This window comes from Artemia franciscana, chromosome 1 (genome assembly GCF_032884065.1).
Source record: "Artemia franciscana chromosome 1, ASM3288406v1, whole genome shotgun sequence".
Classification (NCBI taxonomy): Eukaryota; Metazoa; Arthropoda; class Branchiopoda; order Anostraca; family Artemiidae; genus Artemia; species Artemia franciscana.
Window position 1 is genome coordinate 71307041 of NC_088863.1, and position 25521 is coordinate 71332561.

The 25521-nt window shown below is 34.7% G+C and overlaps 1 protein-coding gene across 2 annotated transcripts in view; it reads left to right on the forward strand.

Moving 5' to 3' along the window:
• LOC136033544 (LDL receptor repeat-containing protein egg-1-like) overlaps window positions 1–25521 on the forward strand; it is a 140905-nt gene that overhangs the window by 64678 nt on the left and 50706 nt on the right. For both annotated transcript variants that reach the window (XM_065714298.1, XM_065714288.1), the window contains exons 3-4: window positions 715–2001; window positions 10385–10519. In XM_065714298.1, coding sequence (XP_065570370.1) covers window positions 1962–2001; window positions 10385–10519 — 175 coding nt within the window. In that variant the 5' untranslated portion in view covers window positions 715–1961. The remainder of the gene's footprint in view (window positions 1–714; window positions 2002–10384; window positions 10520–25521) is intronic.

The window sequence follows — 25521 nt, forward strand, 5'->3', positions numbered from 1 at the left end:
ATGAGCCCTCTTGCTACACTCTAGGACCACTGATTCGATACGATCACCACTGGGAAAAGAAAAAACAACAAAAAACAAATTAATACGCATCCGCGATCTGTGTTCTGGCGAAAAATACGAAATTCCACATTTTTGTAGATAGGAGCTTGAGGTTCTCTGATACGCTAAATCTGATGGTGTGATTTTCGTTCAGATTGTATTACTTTTAAGGGGTGTTTCTTTCTATGTTCTAAAATACGGCAAATTTTCTCAGGCTCGTAACTTTGGATAGGTAAGACTAAACTTGATGAAACTTATATTTAAAATCAGCATTAAAATACGATTCTTTTGAGGTAACTATTGGTATTAAAATTCTGTTTTTAGAGTTTCGGTTACTATTAAGCCAGGTCGTGACTACGAACTATGTTTTCAGATTTTTTTTATTTGCTTATTTTTTTTTACCTGCTTTTCTTTTTTATTTAACAGATTGAACTATATAACTCAAAACTGTATAACTTTATATGGAGTGTTTTGTTAAAAAGCGGATTTTTTAAAATAGGAAATTTATAAATTTAAAGCTTTGTTTTAAACCACTTTTGAAGTTCATTTTAATTAATATTGTATTTTTTTTTATTTTAGATTAGCTTGATTATCGTTTCTCAATATCAAAATCTTTTTGGACTAGCACTTACTGCATGCCACAAATATATCTTATAATTGTTCTAAACTATTTAGGTCAAGTCACTGTCTGTGAGTAACGTACTCCCATTGGTGTCTTGCTATGGTGCATACTTACCAACTGAACCACAAGAGCTATTCTCGCAGCTGGGAAGAAGCTATCTGGTCAGCCCTGGAGCATAGACTATAAATACGAATGGAAATAAGAGACTGTTTTTGGAATGCAGTACGTATTAGTCAAACATACTAACGTTTTCACCATCTCCAAGTTCTTCTTGGTTTCTACGAAGTTCACAGAAAGATTTGTTTTTCTAAACCTCCTTCGAAAATAACGTGCTTAAACGAACATTAACCCCAAATAATGCTAATTAGTTTTTTGTTACTATTAATTTTCAGGGCGTTTTCTACAAATATGCTTTTCTTTTTGGGAAATTTGAGAAAGTTCCAAAAAGATTTGGATATATTCAAAACACTGGGGTTGTATTCGAAAAATTTTGAGTGATGCGTAGAAGTTTAGCGAAAATGATTCTATTTAGTTTTGTTCAAAGTATTTTGGTAAACTATGGAGTAGGTATTTTTCTTTCGCAGTTTCATGCAAGGTGTGTCGATGGAGAGGAGTGTTTGTTGTCCCCCCTCCCTAGATTTTCTTGTTCTCATTCGAAAGATACCCTTTTTCGGCATTGTCTTAGGAAAATACCTTCTTCAGTATTTTCTTTAAAAAATTCAAGAAATAACAAAATTCCCCCCCCCCCTGTCTTCTCCAAATATTTTGAAAAATAGTTTTTTCTTTCCTAAATTTTTGTGATATGACGCGCACAGATTTGTGATGTGATATATTCTTAGGCTTTTAGCTTTTGAGGAATAAACTTAACGTATTTTATAAATTTGGAATCAGGATAAAAAGTGAATTCTTTTGATATGTGTATTATTATCAATATTCCGTTTTTTAGAGTGATGATTTTAATTGGATTGATTTTCCTCTTACTTAAAGTTAGTTGTCACGAATAGTTTTTGTCCTGGGGTGACAGGTTCAAGCCAATTTTCCTAGAATATTGGAAGAAGATTCCACTAAAAAGGAAATCAAAAGTTCAACTTACCCTTACAAAAAGTAAAAAAAAAAGAAAATACAAAACTACAGTTTTGGCTCATATGGAGCCAAAAAGTCATGGAGTGAAAATTCTCTCGCGGTATTGCAATTGCAGGAAAGAGTTGTTTTCGCTCGGAGAAATTCACTCTTTTTTGAACAGTTCAATTTTGGACGCGCAACATTTAATTTCGCTAAATCATTGGACAAGCTTAAAGAGATGAAGATTAGTACAGGAATGCTGATTTTTTCTTTGGCTGGTAGGTTTTTGTTTTATTTTGGTAGGGGAGCCAGTAAATAACCGACTCAAACTCAAAACGAGCAGAAATTAACATTAGTAGGGCTCAAAACTCATATGCCCTTCCGAGACCAGGACATAATTTGTACTTTGCTGACAAAAATTAATGTTTTTCCCTTTTATACCTTTAAGAAATCAAACATTATAAACATCTTGAGGAATAAATATCAGCATATGTGTATTAAAGTGACAGTGCACATTCACTTGTATTTTTTCTTAGTAAAGTGGAAATTACGTTCTAGCCTTAGGAAGGCATAGGGGGTTTTGAGCCCTACTCATGTTATTTTCTGCTTGTTTTGAGTTTGACTTGGTCATTTATTGTAATTTATGTTCGTTTTGGGTTTCATTTTTACTCTTCTTCGAAAAACTTAATTTGTAGAAAAAGCTTTTCTTATTGATTGAACATACGGAATGAATACGCTTATTGCTGGTTGCATACTTATTTGCCGTTAAATTAACTTAAAGAAAAGAGTCTCATATGGAAAACTCATTTTTCTTAACTGAACCCACTACTTGATGCTTTTTTATGCTCTTCTCAATTATATTAATAAAGTTTAAAGCCCTTTAACCTCTCACCTGAACTTTTTGTCCGACTCGCCAAAACTTTAGTTTTCTGACCCCCCCCCCCCCCGTGCTCCTCGAACAACAGTCCTCGACACACCTTTGATTTATTGTGACAGATAATTGGTAGTTTTGGGGAACAGACAAATATAAATGGTTAGAAAACATACCAAACAATTGTAAATGATTTTGATGGTCTTGTTTCATTTTGCTTGAGTCCTATTCAGGAGATTAATTCAGTATGCACTTTACAAATAGGCTGCAACAGACGCCATGGCTTGCGTTTTGTATTGTTACGCGATTATATTTTATTTAAGCATGATTATATTTTATTTTATTATAATTTTTTTGTGTTCTGTTTGTATTAGAATTTTATAAAAGGCAAACTTTGGCGTAAACAGCAAGGTATTAAAGATGGTCAGCCCCCTTCATATACGTAATAATTTCGATCATTTCTAGTTTAAAGTTTGCCGCTTATTTTGAGTTGAAAAAACTTATTTTTTTATTTAATATGTGATCGTTTTTTTTTAAATTATGCCGGAAAATTTACCTTCCTGCATGAAAAATTCCAGTCAACCGAAAAAATTTTTCCTTGGAAAGATCTTCTCATGTAACTCCTTCCTTAAAAATAACAAGTTTTTAACTGAAAGTAAGGAGAGACATTAAAATTTGAAACGGACAGAGATTATTACACATATAAAAAAGGCTCTCCCCTCCTCAATGCCCCACTCTTTTCGCTAAAGGTTTTTATTGTTTTAAAAAGTAGAGCTGTGAGTATACTGCAACTAGTATACTGCTACTAAAATAGTATACTGCGATGACAAATAACTAATAGTTTGACTATAATAACTAACAGTGTAACTAAGTAGTGCTCCTAGAAAAGTTAGAGTAATCACTTAAAAAACATGGATTGAAAGAAGGCCTCAGTTTAAACCAGTGGAATGGCATCAATTTTTTTTCTAATATTGACTTATAAAGTGTAGAAAAAAAAAAATTCAGGGAATTTGAGTTAACCTTGGAAACAGAATACACCTACAATATTACTTACGAATTTCTCAACTTTTTAATCTCAAACAGTCACAAATATAGTTATGTTTCAAACCGTTCGTGGTAACGATATTTATGCTGATTTTAAATATTTAAGTTTCAACAAATATTGTCTTACCCACCAAAAGTTTCGATCCTGAGAAAATTTGCCTCATTTTCCAAAAAAGGGGAAACACTACCGAAGAGTCAGTGAATCTTAATGAAAATTAAATAAACAAACATGTTTTTTTAACTGCAAGTAATTTCGTAACGTATGTTGATTTTTGAGGTACGTATGTTTATTACTAACAAAAATGTTCATACAAAAAATAAAAAAATCTAGTTGCATTTTTAAATAACCAAACATTATTCGGATATAAAAGGGGTTGTCCCCTCCGCAACGCCCCGCTCTTTACGCTAAAGTTTGACTTTGTCACAACTCCACTTTTTAAAACAATGAAAACTTTAGTGTAAAGAGCGAGGTGTTATGGAGGGGACAACCCCTTTCATATTCGAATAAATTCTGCTCGTTTTATATTTTAATATCGCTACTTACTTGCAGTTTAAAAAAAAACATGTTGTTTCATTTAATGTTTTAACGTTTTGGAATTAATGCATGTTTAGATTCTGGCTCACCGCACATGAATAATTAAAATGAAATTTGTATACTATTTTTTATTTTTTTTTTGCTAAATGGGTTTCTCATAGTTTTGATGGGATGATTTTGATAAGAAAATGGGGGTGGGTGAGGAAGCCTAGTTGCCCTCCAATTTTTTGTTCCTTAAAAATGCAACTAGATTTTTTAAATTTTTTTACGTATGTTTTTGGTAGTAATAAACATACGTACCTCAAAAATCAACTTGCGTAACTAACTTCCATATTTGTGTGTTTTTATAACGTATATGAGGGGGTTTGTTCACTCGTATATACCTTGCTCTTTACAGTAAAGCTTGAATTTTATCCAAAATCCTTAAGAATGACTCCTGAATCACAAAGGCCGTAGAATAAATAGTTGACATTACTAAAAAAATACCTTAGCGAAAAGAGCAAGGTATTGTGGAGGAGACAAACCCTGTTAAATACGTATTTTCGTTTTAAGTTTTGATGCTACTCATTACTTCCAGGTGAAAATTTTTTATTTATTTATTTTCTCATTTTTTTTAATAATGCTAGAAAATCCTGCATCGCCTTCAAGGACATTTTCTTCCCTCATGATAAATTCCTCAGTGGAGAGATCATCCCACGTAACCCCCCCCCCCCCGACCCACTTCCACACCAACGTTTAAAAGTTCCCCTGAAAACGTCTGTACACTTCATAATAACCATTACTATAGATAGATATATAGATAAGTGTATTTCAAAAAACCCGTGGGCCATATACACAAAAATATAAATAGATAACAAACAAGCAAGGAAATTAACAACAGTACGAACACGCAAAAAAAGAATTCAACGCAAAAAGTACCTAATCTAACTACAAAAAAAAATTAATCATATAAAACTTTTTCTTCTTATTAAAGATTTATCTACATATACTCCCACTCGAAATATTGTGGTTGGGTTACTATTTTGTAGAATACCCGGAAGCATCAAATTAACCCCATGCAAATAAATTTCCCGTAAATCCAAGAGCACCGGGCATTTCTGGAGAAAATGATCCAAGTCTTCATCATCATCTTTACAAAGGGGACAAACATACCGCCTATCAGGACCAACTATCATTTTATTTTTGTCGAATGTTTTTTGCCTGTTCTGGATTGGAAGACAATTTGCCCTAAGCTGAATCCAACGATGTAGAATCATAGCCGGTAAGTTAAATTTAAAATAAATTTCCTCCCCAAAACTAGGTTTTGCCTGATTAAAATGTTGCAGGGTTGTAGAATCAAAAACCAGCCCTTGCCAATGCTGAATTTCCTGACTCTCTAATATAAATCGTACCTGACTTTCTAAATTTGTTGGTACATCACGAGAGCAAAGACCATTATTCCATAAATAAGGCATTCCTACTTTTTCTAGTAATGATTTAATTTGGGATGGCCACGAGGTTTTTAAGCCACATTTCAACATCTCTTCATATGCCGCTCTCACTAGTCTATCTTCATTACTCTTAGTTAACTTCAACCAGAATCTAAGCATTAAAATATACCTACGTAGCTTTAAAGAAAACAGGCCCATATCACCTTTCAGAATCTGTGAATGAGTTGTCTGATGTAGACCAAACACTCTTTTATAATACTGGAGCTGAAGGGACTCCAGTTGCTGCACCGTTTCTCCACCCCATATCTCTGCTCCATATTCTATCACGGGTAAAATTTTTGTGTTAAATATTCTTTTATGCATTTTTAGGTTTTTGATCCCCATTATCGTCGGGTTTCTAAATATAGCTGACATGGCCACCCTACCTCTCTTAATTATTTCATCAACATGACTCCTTAGGCATCCATTATCCGATAAGATAAAGCCTAAATATTTTATTCTTTTACTTATAAATAGTTCCTTATTATTAAATTTAAATGTATATTTTTCATCGTCCCCAACCTTCCTTTTTTTAAAAATAACAACTTCGCTCTTTTCAGTACTCAGCCTTAACTTTTGTATATGCAAATATTCTTCTATGAGATTCAAAAGAGTCTGTAGATCTTGCGGTTTATTAGCCACCAAAGCAATATCATCTGCAAATAATAAGAGAGATAGTTTTTGAGTCCCTAGGCTAACTTTTGGAGCCCATCTATTCTCTAGAAAATTAACAACATCATTAATAAAAATATTAAACAACTTAGGTGAAAGGGTGCTGCCCTGTTTTACTCCCCGCTTAATATCAAAAAGCTTCGAAAACCTATTACCAACTTGAATGATTCCACTCACACAAGTATACATGCTCACTATCAATCTAACAAATGAATGGGGAAGGCCAACATTTAGCATGGCATCCTTCAATAACTCTCTGTCGACACTACCAAAAGCCTTATGGAGATCCAGAAATCCCACATAAAGACAAGTTTTACCCTTTCCATATTTATCTATTAATGCCTTTAAAATAAACACACTATCTGTCGTCCCATACCCTGTCCTGAAACCTCCTTGTTCCTCATGTATTAAATTATTTTTATTTAACCAATTGGAATGCCTGGTATCTAAAATTTTCTCCAAAACCCTACTTAAAGCAGGGACAAGTGCTATTAAACGATAATTTTCATGAGCCTTCGGGTTTCCTCTCTTAAAAAGTGGTATAAACAATGATGTCTTCCAAGGGCTTGGCCATTGCCCTGACCTTAACACCTTATTACAAAGAAGAACAATTATCGGCATCAAAATGGAAAGAAAATTCTTAAATAACAATATTGGTATACCATCAACACCCGCAGCAGTACCACCTTTTAAATTCTTAAATATTGACTTAATCTCTTGGCCATTCACATCACCCACTAAATCGTAATCTTGTTCTCTCATGGGATAAATAGCCATCTCTGGGGTATGCGCTACCTCCTGAAGATCTGCACAAACACCTTCTAAATTATTTAGGTAATCAGGCCATGAATCAGCTTCCGGAACAGCCTGGGTATTAACATTTCTCCTTCCACAATCATTCTTTATATAACCCCAAAACTTTTTAAAATCTTTATTTCTAAAATCATCAGCAATAGCCAGTTTCTTCTTATTCTCGTACTCTTTTCTTTTTCTTTTTATTAAACTTTTATATTCTCTTCTTTTATCTTTATATTTAGCCAATTTTAGACTTTGATCTTCTGCGCTATCAAATTCATTCAAACGATTTAATAAATATTTTGCTTCTTCTTTCATTAACTTGCAATCCAAGTCAAAATATCCCTCATTCTTTTTTAATTTTTTAGTCAGGCCACATGATTCTGCACAACTGCCCATTATTTCATTTAACAGCATAATTACACTATGTGCATCTTTTTCATTGTCTTCTAACGCTTTCAACTTATTTTTTACATGCGAGTCCAAGAGCTCCCTTCTAAATGCCTCTATATCTTTATCTGTTAAATCATTTCTAATTCGTTTTTCTAAACCTCTTTTTCTATAATCCGCATTATAGAAATTTCTTACTCGTGAACCGTGGTTCACAAACTGCCCAATCTTTACCTCAAGCATAATAGCTCTATGATCAGATCCAACTAAATCTAATACTCCCATATTTATTGATTCAGGTACAAATTGCGTATTAATTAGCGCATAATCTACAACACTTGGAGTTGGACCCGAAAGGCAAGTGAACTCGCCCCTGCCCTTATCATTCCCAAACCTACCGTTCGCAATCATCAGACCATGTTCCCCACAAAACGCCAGGAGCTTTCTTCCCCATACATTTATTTTTCTTTTTTCATCCTTGTTGCTTCGTGGTATTCTACAACAAATTGGGACAAAATCACCTAAATCTGGGATCAACGCATCTGGGATCTCAGCCTCCAGGCCGGTATAAGCATTGAAATCCCCCATTAACACACAATCCAGATCTTTATAACTTTCTTGTATTAACGAAAATTCTTCTCCTAAAATTTCCCAAGTATTTTCTCGATTGTACGAACTATTCTGTGGAGGTATATACACTACACCCAAAATTAATTTCTTCCCACATTTCAAATAAATAGACAGCCAAAGCAAGTTTTCAGATCTACTAGTAATTCTCTCATAGCCGTCAATAGCAGATGCTTTAACCAAAACCAAAATGCCACCATAATGTCTATTATTTCTTGCTACATTACGCACGGTCTGTTCAACGAAATACCCGGGGAGAGGTGATATAGGAGAACAATCGTTCCATGTTTCAATAAGCGAAATCACATCAAACGAAAATAAATCGTCATATAAATAGGTCAACTTATCACGTAATCCTTGTATGTTCCATGACACTAGACTCAGTATATGGCCCTCTATATCCTATGTTTCTACGCCTTCTGTTAGCACGTTAACATCACTAGCCTTTGGTTGAGATTGCTCGTTACTAGTCTTAGTCGGGGGAAAGGCAACATGATAATACTCACGAGTGCGGTTATTTATATCCGCTAACTCACTTCGGTGCTTATTGTCATAAAAATCACGTGAAAAACTACCCCGTTGTCTTTCATTAAACTTCTTTCTTGGCGAATGGCTTCCTTTGGGTGCTACATTACGAGTACCTGGTCGAAACAAGTTATTTGGGCTGACAATAGCACTAGCAGGTCTTTTAGCTGTCGATACTGCCTGAGGAGTGCTGGTCGATGGCACTAAGGTCTCAGTATCACTATCACTGGCATCACTAACCAGCCTCATTGGAATATTATTGGGATCATTTGGGAGCCTAGCACTAAAGGGTGGACCAGAATTTTTTACTGGCTTCAAATTACGCTTAATCTCGACTATTGAATTTCCATCATACCTGAATATTCGGCCTTCGATGAATAGTTTGTCACCTCGTAATTTTGCATCACGACCATCATTTTGCGCAGTAGTCAACATTACCCTTAAATGTTTACGGGCCTCCCTTTGTATAGCTGTGTAATCCGGAGCCACCGATAATCCGAACCTTCTTAATACGGAGCTGTTTCTTAAAATATAGTCTCTGATTTCAACCGAGTTTAGCTTTACTACTATCGGCCCTGATTTCAATCTAAAAATGTCACGGATATCACTTCGATTTATTCCGAGAGACGGCATAGTACGATTTAATAACCCCGTTATTTCTTGCTTCAGAGTATAATCTCCGAGTTGTTGAGGGGTGTAATTATAGAAGATTAAATTCGTTCTTTTCTGCTCTGCTTCGAGCTTGTTGGCTCGTTCATAAGAGACTGCTAGGTTAGATTTCACATTTTCGTGTATATCTCACCAGGTTTCAGTATATCAGTGTATATCGAACTAGTATATCTCATGACTAGGAATTTTTGCACAAAAAAATGGATGACATATATTTTGATCAGCTCATCAAGAGCTGTCGATTGCCTTCGAAAAAAAATTCTATCTGTCTTAGTTCAAAAGTTGATTTTTTTTGCCGTAGGCCAACTTTTGTAACGTCACCACTTAGAAAAGAGCAAAGGATAAGCTCCAATTTCTTTAGCAATGACAGAACTTTTAAAGTTTAAGAGGTACATCTGATAACATTTCTCTACCTCAATCCCAAGTCCGGAAAAACAAATGATAAACCCAGCCAAAATCACGGCAGCACTTTCGGACCCGTGGGAAAATGCCGCTTTTTTGCTTCTGTAAAATTTTCTATTTATCACTCAAAGAAGATATATTGGCTGTGGGGCCGGGTAACTGCCGCATATATTTAACACTTATAGATTTCGGTCCATCTTAAATTTCAAAGTGGTGCCTGCCTGCTTGCCTGCTAGAACAGAGTTTTACACTCGAAAGCAGAAACATGGTTTGATGAAACCATAAAAGTCCAACAGAAAACCAACAGAAAAGTCTGTTGGACTTTTACAAAGCTTCAGAGAAATTATAGAAATAAAAAAGATTATCTATGGAGGTATTAGTATCAATAGAGATGCAGGGGATTGGAGACTCATTATTTCCAAAAACACACACATATATATATATATATATATATATATATATATATATATATATATATATATATATATATATATATATATATATATGTTTATGGAACTAATGAGTCTACAATCGTCATAGATACCAAAACCTACTTTTAGCTTAAAAGCATGAATGCGCTTTTTTTAGACGCATTTTATATTGGGCTAGTGTTTTGGCATTGATAGCCTACTTGACATTCTAACCATGACTTTTAATTCCAGCTCACAGTTTTGATTTTGATTTTGACTGCGGCAGTGGATGTAAAATTCCAAAAGAATGGATATGTGATGGCGAGGACGACTGTGGACCAGACTGTGGACAAGCCAACGTTGACGAAACACCGGAACAGTGTCAAGGTTTGTTTTTAATAAAGGCTGTGTTCAGACACAGAACTTATGTCAATGTTCAACGTTGTTGAGCGTTAGCCATTTGGGAAATTTGGATTTTTTTTTTCTTAAAAAAAGGGTGGAAACTCATGGATTGTATATTTTCGGTTGCCTCGAAAAAACTTGCATGGCAACAATCACTTACTTTGTAAAGATAAGCAAAAATTTCAAAAAAAGCTAAAGCATGGAATATTATAACGTTTATTATCTTTTTGGTAGTTTAGGTAGACGAGTATTTAGTTTATTCTGAAGTATTGTCTTTTATTGGTGTATAATACTGAAACAGTGGAGAATTAGCTAGGCTATATAGCAGTTGTAGATTAAGAACCTTCAATCTATGTACTTAGAAATTGTTTTCAATGGCTGGTGACCTTTTTTCCCTTAGTCACCCGCAAATGCAAAGGAGATTATCCAAATAGACCACCAACTGCCTTTTTAGATCACGGCTGATGTGACGCATTGACTAATAATCTGAGTGGGGTCAAAATGCTAGACCCTAGTACGGTTCATACTATAGCCTATCCCTTTGTCAGTAAGCTATGAACCACACAATAATGAAACATGGGGGCCGGAGTTTTTTTTGGAGTTTTAATGAACCTTGGGAATGGGGGATTGACTACTGGCTAGGCTTGTGTTTTAGAATAGAGATAAACTCTGAGCTTTATTCCTATCACGGTTGAGGAAAGAAAGAAAAATAGACTAAAGAATTATTTAATCCTATTAATGGCTTCAGTTGTTTTTTAGCAAGTATTCTAAACAAGCAAGTATATATATATATATATATATATATATATATATATATATATATATATATATATATATATATATATATATATATATATATATATATATATATATATATATATATATATATATATATATATATATATATATATATTTAAATAAAAATAATATTTAAATTAAAAAAAATTTAGATTCAAACAAAAATAATATTTAAATATTATAAACATTTAAAATAATGACTTATTTTACAAGCTAAAATAATATAACAGGGAGACAGTCAATTAATCGAATAATTGCTCAATTGCAAGCAGTAGCATCTTTTCAGTTAAATTTCAGTTTATTTAGGTTCTTTTTTAGTCTCCCTCTCAGTAGGCACTGAGCACTTACAAAAAGATGACGGCTTTATCTCCATGTGGACAATTAACCATTCCGGACATGACAGCTTGTTACTATGTTGCAAATTTTTTCCCTGTCATTATTAGTATCTCTTTAGACATTTCGAATTAAATTTTGCAGGTGTAGCGAAAGAGTTTGGGGAACTTTTGAGCCTGGAAACTGGTACTAGTTTCGAAAAGAAAAATCATCAACGTCATTTAGTGCTTGGAGATTTTCTCTTGCCCTAAACTCGTGTATACCTGTCAGGCTAGGTATTTAAAATGTAGGGAAGAGTCTTAGATATCCTCGTTCTATTACAAATAGTCGTAAATACTCCCTCTATCCACTTGATGGTGCCATATATAGCCCCAATAATGTATTTCTTCGTTACATCAATGCAGTCATACGATTTAGCTCCTATATAAAAAAGTGTATCTCTTGAGTTTACAATTAATTAATTAATTAATTAATTAAATGCAATTTATTTATAATATGATTTGAACAGACCCCTCTCTCCTCTCCCTTATTAGTCATCGGCTGAGTAGATAAAATTCAGGTACAACGATTACGGCTTTCTCTCCTTCAGAAAGGATAAAGTTCCTAACTCACAACTAGCCATTTCTTAAATGCTAAGATGAATCAAATGCACCCATTTGGGGGCAGTTAGTACCACTAGGGACTGTCATCATAAACTAGCTAAATAAATCTGTAAGAACATGTCAATTATAAACAATGTTAGATTTTTTTTTTCATGTGTTGTGAATGTTTGGTGTCGGTATTTACAGCCTCGAAAATTGGAAAAATCAGCATGACGAATCATAATAAAAAAAAGACTAATTACAAAAAAGGGAAAGATAAATTGGCTTGAGAGATTAGAAATGAAAAAAAAAAAAGGCCTTGCTTATAAAAAAAATTATTTATTACAGCTTGTTAAGTAGCATGTTATTATGTTACAACCACTTGTTCAAGGGATCTCGTAAATATAACGGGGGTTACAATGTTTGTTTTTCTTTTTTTGTGATACTTATCATCATGTAAACTAATTGCTGATGGAAATATAATATTGTTGATTGAGATTTTTTTCGAGTTGCAAGAATGAAAAGGATTATTTATTTCAAGGAAAAAACTGATACCTTTAACACAACCTAGGGAACTCTAAAAATTTAGTTGGGTTGTTTTAGATTGTCTCCAGGAACTTTCCCCTTGACGGGGGGGGGGGGTAAGAGTATTTATAATTTTGTTCTTTAATGCGTTTTGAAAATGCCTCCTTGTTCTTCGTGGGGGAACATCGCCTCCTGGCCTTTTGGAACAGATGTGTGATTTTTTTTTCTTTTTTAGCCGTAATTGGTCTAACTGATATTTTTCGACCTGATATGGCTGTTAAGTGTCTGGCTGACGGAGTCCAGCTTGATATATTTCTGAATAACCCAGAATTAAATGAGTATAGAAATAGTCAGCAGTATATAAGTGTATATAACTTAATGTACAAACGCATGCAGCCCCAATACATATTAAATATAGCAAAAGTTATGTTTTGACTGAAATTAAGGAGCGATATTAAAACTTAAAACGAACTGAAATTATTTCCTATATGAAAGGGGTGGTCCCCTCCTCAACGCCGCGGTCTTTACTCTACAGTTTTTTGTTGTTTTAAAAGTAGATTTGTGAGAAAGAGTCAAACTTTAGCGTAAAGAACGGGGGGTTGAGGACGGGGCATCCCCTTTCATATACGGAAGAATTTCTGTTCGTTTTAAGTTTTAATGTCGCCTCTAACTTTCAATTTAAAAAAAAACGTGTTTTAGGTAGACGAGTATTTAGTTTATTCTGAAGTTTTGTCTTTTATTGGTGTATAATACTGAAACAGTGGAGAATTAGCTAGGCTATACAGCAGTTGTAGATTAAGAACCTTCAATCTATGTACTTAGAAATTCTTTTCAATGGCTGGTGACCTGTTTTCCCTTAGTCACCCGCAAATGAAAAGGAGATTATCGAAATAGACCACCAACTGCCTTTGTAGATCAGGGCTGATGTGACGCATTTACTGATAATCTGAGTGAGTCTTGAGTGGAGTTAAAATCCTAGACCGTAGTACGGTTCAAACTATAGCCTATCCGCTTGTCAGCGAGCTATGAGCTGCTCAATAATGAAACATGGGGGATGGAGTTTTGATGAAACTTTGGGATGGAGGATTGACTACTGGTTAGGCATGTGATTTAGAATAGAGATAAATTCTTTGAGTTTTATTCCTATCAGGGTTGAGGAAAGAAAGGAAAATAGACTAAAGTATTTTTTAATCTAATCCGTGGCTTCAGTGATCTTTCTAGCATGTATTCCAAACCAGTCATTTTTATTTTTAATTCCTCTTGCTCTTGTCACTTGTTGTCCTAATTCCGTCCATTTACATTTTCAATTTTTGTTTATTTTGCCGGATCCCTCTTATATATAAGTCTTTGAATTTACCAAGGGAAAATACCCTTCAAAATGTAGAATAAGCTTGATGAAAATTACCCCATGAAATTCAGCATATCAACCAGTTCGTGGTAACGAACTGTAAGGAGTGACCCGGCTCAATAGTAACTGAAACTCTAAAAAAACGGAATTTTGATACTAATAGATACATCAAAAGAATTAGTTTTTTATGAAGATTTCAAAATATGTAGGTTTCATTAAATTTTGCTCTACCCATTAAAAGCTATGACCCCGATAATTCATTTTTTTTTGAAAAAAGGGTTGAACATCCCCTAAAAGTCGTAGAATCTTAATGAAAATTACGTTCTCAGATTCAGCGTATCAGAAAATCCTACTTTAGAGGTTTCAAGCTCCTATCGGCAAAAATGTTTTTTTGTTGTTTTTTTTTTCTCAGAGGTGACCATGTCGACCCAGTGATCCTAGAACGTTGCGCAGTGTAAAATTTGACGAAATCATAAAAATTTACTAACGGAAAATTCACTTTTCATAACAATGTAGCGTATTTTTCCCCTTTTTAAAGTTTGATTTATTTTGTTTAAATGGCAGAATTCACAATTTTATTAGAAAAAGTCAATTTTCCTCTATCTATTCCCCTCATATCTATTTATTCCACGATCAGATCTACCTCAATATTTTGGAGTCCTGTTAGTCTAGAGTCCTTTTAGTTTAGAGCTCTTTGTCAATATTTCCGCTTCACTTCTATTCATCCTAAAATATTCAAATAAAGACTAAAATCGTCGAAAAAATATGAACTTCAATAAAGAGGCATGTAGGTATGCACTTCAAAACAAGCATATGAGTCGGGATACCTTAAAAATAAATAATATGTGTTTGTTATTTTTGTAGTTGATAGGTATAAATTGGCGATTTAAATTCTTAGAGTTTCAAGCTTTGGCATATTTTTAATTAAAAGTATTTTAATCCTGAAATTATCATATAATCAATTGAATTTTTAAAATTTAAATATGTCAGCTGAGCACAAAAATAAAAGTTTGAAATTCGGTTCAAATTTAGCATTAAGTAAAAGAATTGTCCTGTAAATTATTTTACTAATATTTTTTATAACTACAACTCCTATCATTCAAGGGGATGGCACTGTCAGCGCTATGAAATAGCTGACCCTTGTCATCCCAGTTTTTGGTTTTTACTAACGCCCTCAACGCCCTGGTCTTTACGCTAAAGTTTGACTCTTTTTTTTAAAAACTCAACTTCTCAACTCTTCTTTTTAAAACAGTAAAAAACTTTAGCGTAAAGAGTTGGGCGTTGAGGAGGGAGCATCCCCTTTTGTATACGAAGTAATTTCTGTTCGTTTCAAGTTTCAATGTCGCTCCTTACTTTCAGTTAAAAAACTTATTATTATTTTTTTATTTAATTTCTGAACGTTTTTGAATTAATGCATGTTTTGATTTTGGCTCTCCGCACATGAATAATTAAAGCGAAATTTGCATATTAATTTATTTTTCTGGCTAAATGGCTTTCTCTTAGTTTTGATCGGACGAATTTGAGAAAAAAAGGAGCAGGGGAGCAGGCCTAGATAACCTCCAATTTTTTGGTTACTTAACACTAAAGCTTAAGTTTTGTCCCAATTCCTTAAGAATAACTCCTGAATCACAAAAGCTGTAGAATAAATAGTTAAAAATTAAAAAAAATTACTTTAGCCTAATGAGCGAGCTATTAGAAGGAGGCTAACCCCTCATATGCGTAATAATTTCTGTTCGTTTTAAATTTTAATGCCACTCCTTACTTTCAGTTGAATAGACTTTTTCCCCCATGACAAATTCCTCCATGAAAAGTTCCTCCGCATAAACCCCTCCCCTCAATCCCTCCTCCTCCAACCAAAAATCCCCTGACAGCGTCTGTACACTTCCCAATGACCATTACTATATGTAAACACTGGACAAAGTTTGTAACTCGCAGCCCCTCCCACGGGGACTCATGGGGATAAAGTCGTCCCCAAAGACATAGTTTCTAGGCTTTTCAACTATGCTGAATAAAATGGCTATCTCAGAATTTTGGTCCAGTGACTTCGGGAAACAAATGAGCGCAGAAGGGGGCCTAGGTACCCTCCAGTTTTTTTGGCAGCTTAAGAAGGGCACTAGAACTTGTAATTTTTGTTAGAATGAGCCCTCTCGTGACATTCTAGGACCACTGGGTCGACACGATCACCCCTGGAAAAAAAACAACAACAAAAAAACACAAATAAACACGCATCCGTGATCTGTCTTGTGGCAAAAATACAAAATTCCACGTTTTTGTAGATAAGAGCTTGAAACTTCTACTGTAGGGTTCTCTAACACGTTGAATCTGATGGTATGATTTTCTTTAAGATTCTATGACTTTTAAGGGGTGTTTCTGCCTATTTTCTAAAATAAGGCAAATTTTCTCAGGCTCGTAACTTTTGATGGGTAAAAATACACTTGATGAAACTAATATATTTAAAATCAGCAATAAAATGTGATTCGTTGTATCAAAATTTTGTTTATTTAGAATTTCGAGGCCAGGGTTTATTTTTATGGGAATAGCCAGAGGAAAATGAAAGATACACACTACTACCCCAGTTCATGTGACGTTCATAAGGTTTTGAGGTGAAGAGAAATATTAATCTTAACACCAAGAGTATGACACAAAAACTACGGAAATAACAGTGGGCAAGTCCAAAAAAATTTTCATGCACTCCTTTTCGTGCCAGGATATCAATCCCTAAGATGACCAATGAAAATGATTCAATCCCAATTTTCAGGACTTTTTAAAGAATGAAAGGTGAAATTAGTTGGGATACCTATTACCGGTGGAAAAAGATAGGCTGTCAAAATCTTGCTTATCGGTCTTATATTTGGGGCCTAAAAAGGAGGGTCTCGCTAATGGAAAGAGGTCGTAGAAAAAATGTAAGAGTAAAAATATTTTTAGTGAATCCTGTTTGGTACTTTTGAAAAAAACCTTCTTTTTGGTCCAATTAAACGAACATACTGTTTCAGAAGTCATTTTATTCAGATGAATTGTTGTTGTATTGGTTGGTATCAGTAACCTAGTAAATCATGACTAGATTAATAGCATCTAATTAAGAAAATTAGAATTAGCGTCTAATTAGGACAAAACAGAGTGATTTAAGCTACATATTAACATATACAGCAATCATCGTTTGTAGATTCATTCTACTGATTATCTATTACTGACTAATCAATAGTAATTTTTTTATGACGATCGCTGTGTATATGTGATAGAAATATATGGAATTTTGAACCTTTTTTTTCTCTGTCTAAATAAATGAATTTATCCCCACTTGAAAATTTATTTGTTTGTCATAGATAGCCATTGTGGTGCAAGAAGAAAATACCTAATTTAAGGTGTTACGTCAAAAATTGTCCAAAAACCTTTTGAATGTAAGACTATCTTTTATCTCCAATCGATTAACGTCCTTTTTCTTTTCTAGGTTGAAAATTAAGAGAGCTGAGCAGTAAATTTCGAAACTAAATCTGTAAGGTCTGTATACCTGTTGCCGTCTTTTTGTGTGTAGCATTTATTTTCACATACAAAGGCGTTGCAACAGGCGTGGCCCCTTATAATTATAAAGTTTAAATAAAAACCAAGGGTTCTCAACCTTAAGTAAAGTTAATTTTCAGTAAAACTATTTCTTTTTATCTTCTTTTGTTTTATTTTAAAAGAAATGGAACCCTTAACATTTTTAAATCTGTTATTATTTTGCTCATCCCTTGCTAAACGGATTTACTGCTCATCTAAGCTCTTCTACTCTTTACGTGGCTTCTCCGCCTCAGCCAAGGAGCCGCTTCCTGAGTCAAGAAACAAACAAACAAAAGAATCACAGACATTTTTTACAAATTACAGAAGAATTTTTTTATGTAGTTTCTATAATTGTGTTAATAAAGTTTTATGTTTTCATCCTGTTTTGGTATATTTCACCTAACTTCACTTCTTGAATGGGGTCGCTAGAATTTCCATAAAGGGGGGGGGCTGGATTTTCCAGCATTATTTGAAAAAATGAGAAACTAAATAAAAAAACAAAACAAGTTTTTTCAACTGAAAGTAAGGAGCAACAGTAAAACTTAAAAAGAACAGAAATCATTGCGTATATGAGGGGGTTCGCCCCTTCTCAATATCTCGCATTTTACGCTAAATTTTTTTTTGCAATATCAAAAGAGCTATTTATTCTAATTAAACGGTCTTTGTGATTCAGGGGTCATTCTTACAGAATTAGAACACAATTCAAACTTAAGCGTAAAGAGCGAGGTATTGACGAGGGAGCAAACCTCCTCATATACGTAGTAAAAATTGTGCGAATATAGAAGTTTGTTACGTAAGTTAATTCGTAACTTACGTATATTTATTACAAATAAAAACGTCCGTAGACAAAAACTAAATGTTCTAGCGGCCTTTTTAAATAGCCAAAAAATGGAGGGCAACTAGGCCCCCTCCCCAGCCTTTTTTCTAAAAATCGTCCAATCAAAATTTTTAGAAAGCTATTTAGCCACAAAAAAGTACAATTAATATGCCAATTTCGTTTTAGTCATTCATGTACGGTGAGCCAAAATCAAAACCTACATTAATTAAAAAGCATTCAGATATTAAATATAAAAAAACCAAGTTTTTTTTAACTGAAAGTAAGGAGCAAGATTAAAACTTAAAACGAACAAAAATTATTCTGTATTTGAAAGGGGCTGTCCCCTGCTCGACGCCCCGCTCTTCACGCTAAAGTTTGACTCTTTCTCACAACTCCACTTTTTAAGATAATAAAAAGTTTAGTGTTAATAAAAAGTTTATGGAATAATTTATGTCTGTGTTAAGTTTTATTGTCGCTCCTTACTTTCATTAAAAAACTTATTTTTTCTTATTTAATAGATATTTAGAGATTAAGGCCATCACGCGCAGACAAATTCGAATTCATCTTTTCCTACAATTTGTTTCATCTCCTCTGGACAATTTTCAGATTAATTAGCTCATTTTAAGTTATGATATTATTTGAAAAACCTTTTTGTAACGCTTATGATCAATTAGTTTTTAGTTATATTTACTAACTCATTATTGACTAACTTACTTTTAATGTGGAATAAGTTTAAGACGACAGTAAAAAAAATTAGCTACTGAAATAAAAGTTAAAACAGCTGCAATATGTTTACTCCGATGTCTCAAGCCTAAATCATGCTATTATTTTTTGTGAATAGAACCCAGCTACCCTTTTCCTTCCATTTAGCGAATATTTTTCGTTCAGAATCATCGAAAAACCAGATGAGAATAATCAAATTCTAGAGTCATTTTGATATGAAGTCAATGTGTCATTACAACAGTTTTTAATAATGTCAAATCACAAAACTTTGCTTCGCTTAGGTGTTAATAGCCTTAGCAAAATAATTACTTATTTGGCTAAGTAATAAAATAATTACTTATATGATACACCCATCATTGTATAGACTGCAATTAGTGGCAGTAAGATGATAATAGGGATGATGATTGAGAAAAAGGGTAGAGACCCCCAAAAGGACAAAGAAGTCTTGTTTTTGTTTTTTACTTTTGTTTCCCCCCAGGGGTGAACGTATAGAACAAATGGTCCGTGAATATATACACAGAGATAATTTTGGTTATATTTTAACCAAAATTAGAAAGTTTGTGTGCCATTTTTAAGTGATCAAAAAGATTGGAGGGCAACTAAACTCTTTCCAACGCCCCCTTTCCCCCAAAGTCTTCTGATAAAAATTTCGAGACAGCCATTTTTTTTAGCATAGTTAAAAGATCGGATAGCTTTGCTTTTGGGGATAGCCTGATCCCAAAAGGTCCCTGGAGAAAGGGCTGCAAGTTTTGAAAATTTCTCATGTTTACAATTCGTAATTGGGAAGAATACAGACCTTTTTCACGGAAGAGGGAGGATTTTCTTCTTTAGGGATATTTTCCACGGGGATAGTTTTTCATGGGAAGAGAACTTTCCGGGGGAAAATTTCACACTAATTTGCCTGAATTCTAATGCAAAATTTTATTTATCTGTCTTACTTTCTCTTTGCCAACTCAATTTTACATGTGGAGATGTCCCAGAGAACTGTCCCGGGGAAATTTTCGGTGGGGTTTGAATGGTTTGGAAGATTATTTTCACTCGCCCAGATTTTCCAGGGGGGGGGATTTTCCGTGGCAGGAATTCCCCTGTCTAAAAATTTACACGCAGGGTTAGATTTCTGGCATGATTAAAAAAAAACGATCAGATATCGAAGTATTCTTCAAATGAAAGCGTGCCAAGGAGAATCGCCAGCAAAAAATTTACCAGGGGAAGTTTTCAGCAAGGATGGAATAGTCCCGGGGGTATTTTCCGAGTGGGGGGATTTTTTACAGGATTAACTCTTAATGTAATTAAATAAAAAAAAACTGATTTTTTTAGCTGAAAGTAAGGAGCGACATTAAAACTTAAAACGAACAGAAATTACTCCGTATATGAAATGAGTTGTCCCCTCCGCAATCCCTCGCTCTTTACGCTAAAGCTTTTAATTTTTTTTAAAAAGTAGAATTGTGGCAAAGAGTCAAACTTTAGCGTAAAGAGCGAGGGATTGCGGAGGGGACAACTCATTTCATATACGGAGTAATTTCTGTTCGTTTTAAGTTTTAATGTCGCTCCTTACTTTCAGCTAAAAAAATCAGTTTTTTTTTATTTAATTTCTGAACGTTTTTGAATTAATGCATGTTTGGTTTTGGCTCTCCGCACATAAATTATTAAAATGAAATTTGTATAATAATTCTTTTTTCTTTGCTAAATGGCTTTCTCTTAGTTTTGATCAGACGATTTTGAGAAATAAGGGGTGGAGAAGGAGGCCTAGTTGCCCTCCAATTTTTCGGTTACTTAAAAAGGCAACTAGAACTTTTAATATTTAACGAACGTTTTTATTAGTAAAAAATATACGTAACTTAACAATTAACTTACGTAACAAACTTTCATAAACTTATATTTTTAATATGTATACGAGGGGGTTTGTACCCTCGTTAATACCTCGCTCTTTACACTAAATCGTAAGTTTTGTCCCAATTCTTTAAGAATGACCCCTGAATCAGAAAGGCCGTAGAATAAATAGTTTAAATTACTAAAAATACTTTAGCATAAAGAGCAAGGTATTTATCTCCTCCTAAATACCTCACTCTTTATGCTAAAGTATTTTTAGAACCCCTTATATGCGGAATAATCTCTGTTCGTTTTAAGTTTCAATGCTACTTCTTCCTTTCATTTGAAAAAACGTTTTCATGTTTATTTTTCATTGTTTTCTTATAGTAATGCTTGAGAATCCTGCGCCCTTTTCATTGAATTTTTCTTTCCCCATGACAGATTCCTCCAAGGAAAGATCCTCCAACATAGCCCCCTCTCCTCAGCCCCACCCCCAAGCAAAATAAAATCCCCCTGAAAACGTCTGTACACTTCCCAATAACCATTACTATATGTAAACACTGGTCAAAGTTTGTAACTTGCAGCCCCTCCCCCAGGGATTGTGGGGGAGTAAGTCATCCCCAAAGACATAGTTTTTATGGTTTTCGACTATGTTGAACAAAATGGCTATCTCAAAATTTTGATCCGTTGACTTTGGGAAAAAAATGAGCGTGGGAGGGGGCCTAGATGCCCTTCAATTTTTTTGGTCACTTAAAAAGGGCACTAGAACTTTTCATTTCCGTTAGAATGAGCCCTCTTGCGATATTCTAGGACCACTTGGTCGATACGATGACCCCTGGGGAAAAGAAAAAAAAAAAAAAAAAAACAAACAAATAAACACGCACCCGTGATTTGTCTTTTGGCAAAAAATAGAAAATTCCACATTTTTGTAGATAAGAGCTTGAAACTTCTACAGTAGGGTTCTATGATACGCTGAATCTGATGGTGTCATTTTCATTAAGATCCTACTACTTTTAGGGGGTGTTTCCCCCTATTTTCCTAAATAAGGCAAATTTTCTCAGGCTCGTAACTTTTGATGGGTAACACTAAACTTGTTAAAACTTATATATTTAAAATCAGCATTAAAATGCGATTCTTTTGATGTAGCTATTGATATCAAAATTCAATTTTTTAGAGTTTTGGTTACTATTGAGCCGGGTCGCTCCTTACTACAGTTCGTTACCACGAACTGTTTGAAAAACTTTTTCTGGAGAAGGGAATTTTACATGGATAGGGGGGCCAGATTTTCCAGGATTATTTGAAAAAATATCAGAAATGAAATTTAAATAGTAAGTTCTTTCTACTAAACGTAAGGAGCGACATTAAAACTTAAAGAGAACAGAGATTATTCCGCATATCAGGAGGCTTGTCTTCTCCTAAATACCTCACTCTTCTCACTAAAGTCTGAATTAGTGTCCCAACTCCTAAAAAACGACTTCTGAAACGACATTTAATTAAGGCCATTTAATTATAGTAGTATAATTTTAATTTATTCAAAAGAACTTTAGCATGAGGAACGAGGTATTGAGGAGGGGACAATCTCCCTTGCGTACGGAATAATTTTGTTCGTTTTAAGTTTTAATGTTGCTCCTTACTCTCAGTTGAATGAAATAACTACATTACTCTTGAATGGTCAAGTATTTGCAATCAACATGAAATGTAGATTCATTTCATACAGATTAGATTAAACCTAGTTCTGGCACTGAATCCATTCCTGAAGGTTTTGACCCCCTAGCTTGGAAAGTATCCAACATTTTTTCATTCACTGGGATTTGAAAAATATATAGGCATTTGATGACGTAACTGGTTTTAGTCGAAGCTTTTCCGACAATAGTGATCTCACTAGATATTGTACAATAGCCGTCCTATTAGAAACTATTGGTTTAACAATTCAGTCTCCAAAATCACACAAAAATGGCTATCTGCCACTCTAAATGAATATCTGAAAGAAACCGATTTGAGGCGCAAAGAATTTGAGGTACAATATTAAACCTGATATAACTAGTTTCTAAACTAGGAACTTTGACAGTGCAACACTTGATATCCTGTGTCTGTAAGGAGTCCTGGTGTCAAAGCATTGATTGATTTGAAACTGGGGTCGGCTGTGTGACCTTGTAAGCTCAGCCAAAGTCTACCCAGCACCAAAGGGGTAGCTGGAGAAATCAGGAGGAAAACGCGGGAAAGTGCCGGATGATTTGCACCCAACCACGCATTGCACTCTCTGCTAGAGGAAGAGAGTCAGGAAACCAGTACTGTGCCACGTGGACCATTTGTCTTCACGCGACTAAAGCAAATAAGTAAAGTAAACTTTGATAGAGAATCCAGGACTGTTATTAGTTCTTACAGTTACATATTCTTTAGACAGTGTCCTACAGATATCGTCTGATGTAGGCTAGTCTAACAGGCTATGCTGAATTTTTTTCTAATGATGGTTTTTTAATCTCCTGTCCAATTTGTTTAGTTGGGGGAATTATTAGCAAACGATTTTTGTTAGCAAAAATTTTTGTTCGTGGAAGCTGATATCGTCAATTAAGAGTTCGATGGCGAAAAAGGTTTGTATCGTATCTGATTCTCCCCGGCAAATGTGCAGAGTTGAAAAATATACCGTGGCATACTTGAGCTAATTAAACAGTTCGTGGTAACGAATCAAAACTCTAAAAACAGAATTTTGATACCAATAGTTACATCAAAAGAATTGCATTTTAATGCTGATTTTAAATATATAAGTTTCATCAAATTTAGTTATACCCATCAAAAGTTACGAGCCTTAGAAAATTTGCCATATTTTAGAAAATAGGGAGAAACATCCCCTAAAAGTAGTAGGATCTTAATGAAAATGACACCATCAGATTCAGCGTATCATAGAACCCTACTGTAGAAGTTTCAAGCTCTTATCTACAAAAATGTGGAATTTTCTATTTTTTGCCAAAAGACAAATCACGGGTGCGTGTTTATTTGTTTTTTTTTTTTTTTTTTTTTTCTTTTCCCCAGGGGTCATCGTATCGACCAAGTGGTCCTAGAATATCGCAAGAGGGCTCATTCTAACGGAAATTAAAAGTTCCAGTGCCATTTTTAAGTGACCAAAGAAAATTGGAGGGCACCTAGGCCCCCTCCCACGTACATTTTCCCCCAAAGTTACCGGATCAGAATTTTGAGACAGCCAATCGTTTCAACTTAGTCGAACACCTAATAACTATGTCTTTGGGGAGAAATTAATCCCCCACAGTCCGCGGGGGAGGGGTTGCAAGTTACAAACTTTGACCATTGTCAAGGAGGCACACTCGTGCCTCTATAAAGAGGCGACACACGACAATGTTAAGCGATCTTCGGTTCCAGTGGTCGCAGACGGATGGGGAGGGATGCATTTCGTAGCCCGAGCTCCAACTAAGAAACCTGCAAAATTTCATCCCCCTCCAACTTTTTCTTCATGGGGAAAATCTGGCCGAAAGTTTCGACCTGTCAACCCAAGCCCCCCTTTAACGTTGTCCGATCGGGCTGAAATTCACAAGTTAAGGTCCCTTAGGGCCCAGGAGCTTATCCGCGAAATTTCAGCTTGATCCGATAACTCCTTCCCTGTTTTCCAGAAACCACGCATAGCCACTTAAAATTCATTTACTTTTTTTTCCTAGACGCCTACAGGTCACATCCGACATCGGATCTGGGTGTACGAAGACTCATTCGATGCGGAATTCTCCGAGTAAGTGCCCATGAAAGTTTCGTAGGAAAATCTTAACCCCCCGAAAGTTTCGACCCTCCAACCCCACCACCCCTTTTAACGTTGTCCGATCGGGCTGAAATTCACAAGTTAAGGTCCCCTACGGCCCAGGAGCTTATCCGCGAAATTTCAGCTTGATCCGATAACTCCTTCCCTGTTTTCCAGAAACCACCCATTAGCTATTTAATTAACGGATTTCTCTCCATAAGAGCCCATGTTAATTTGAAATTTTTAAAAGCTATTGAGAAGTTATATTTACACACATGCAAGTTATTAGCTCAGTTGGTAGAGCGTGAGACTTTTAATCCTCGGGTCAAGGGTTCAAGCCCCTTACGGGTGGTTTTTTTTCACAACATCAAAAAAAATTTGATAACACCTGGACAGCTTATCATTTGAGAGATAACAGAATATTAGCTTCTTATGAGCAAAAGAAACATTTCAGTCATTCTATCTATTTTTTTTCTATTTTATACAATGATTTAAAAGCGGGGGGGGGGGTTCCTCTCCTAATTCCTGTACGAGGAGTACAGGAATTATTAAATTACATCCACCATGGATTGTAGAAAAACGTACAGAAATAATATGAAAAAAAACTTCGTTTTCTTAAAGAGTTAAAGAGGCTGCGTCCCAAAGTCGAACCTTAAAACGTACAGGAATTAGAAGAGGCAGTTGGGGGGCTGCCGCCCCCCAAACCCCCAGCTTTGAAAGACTCTTTTGTTACAGGTTTTTTGTTTTTTTGCTAACCCCCCGCTCTTGGCTTGG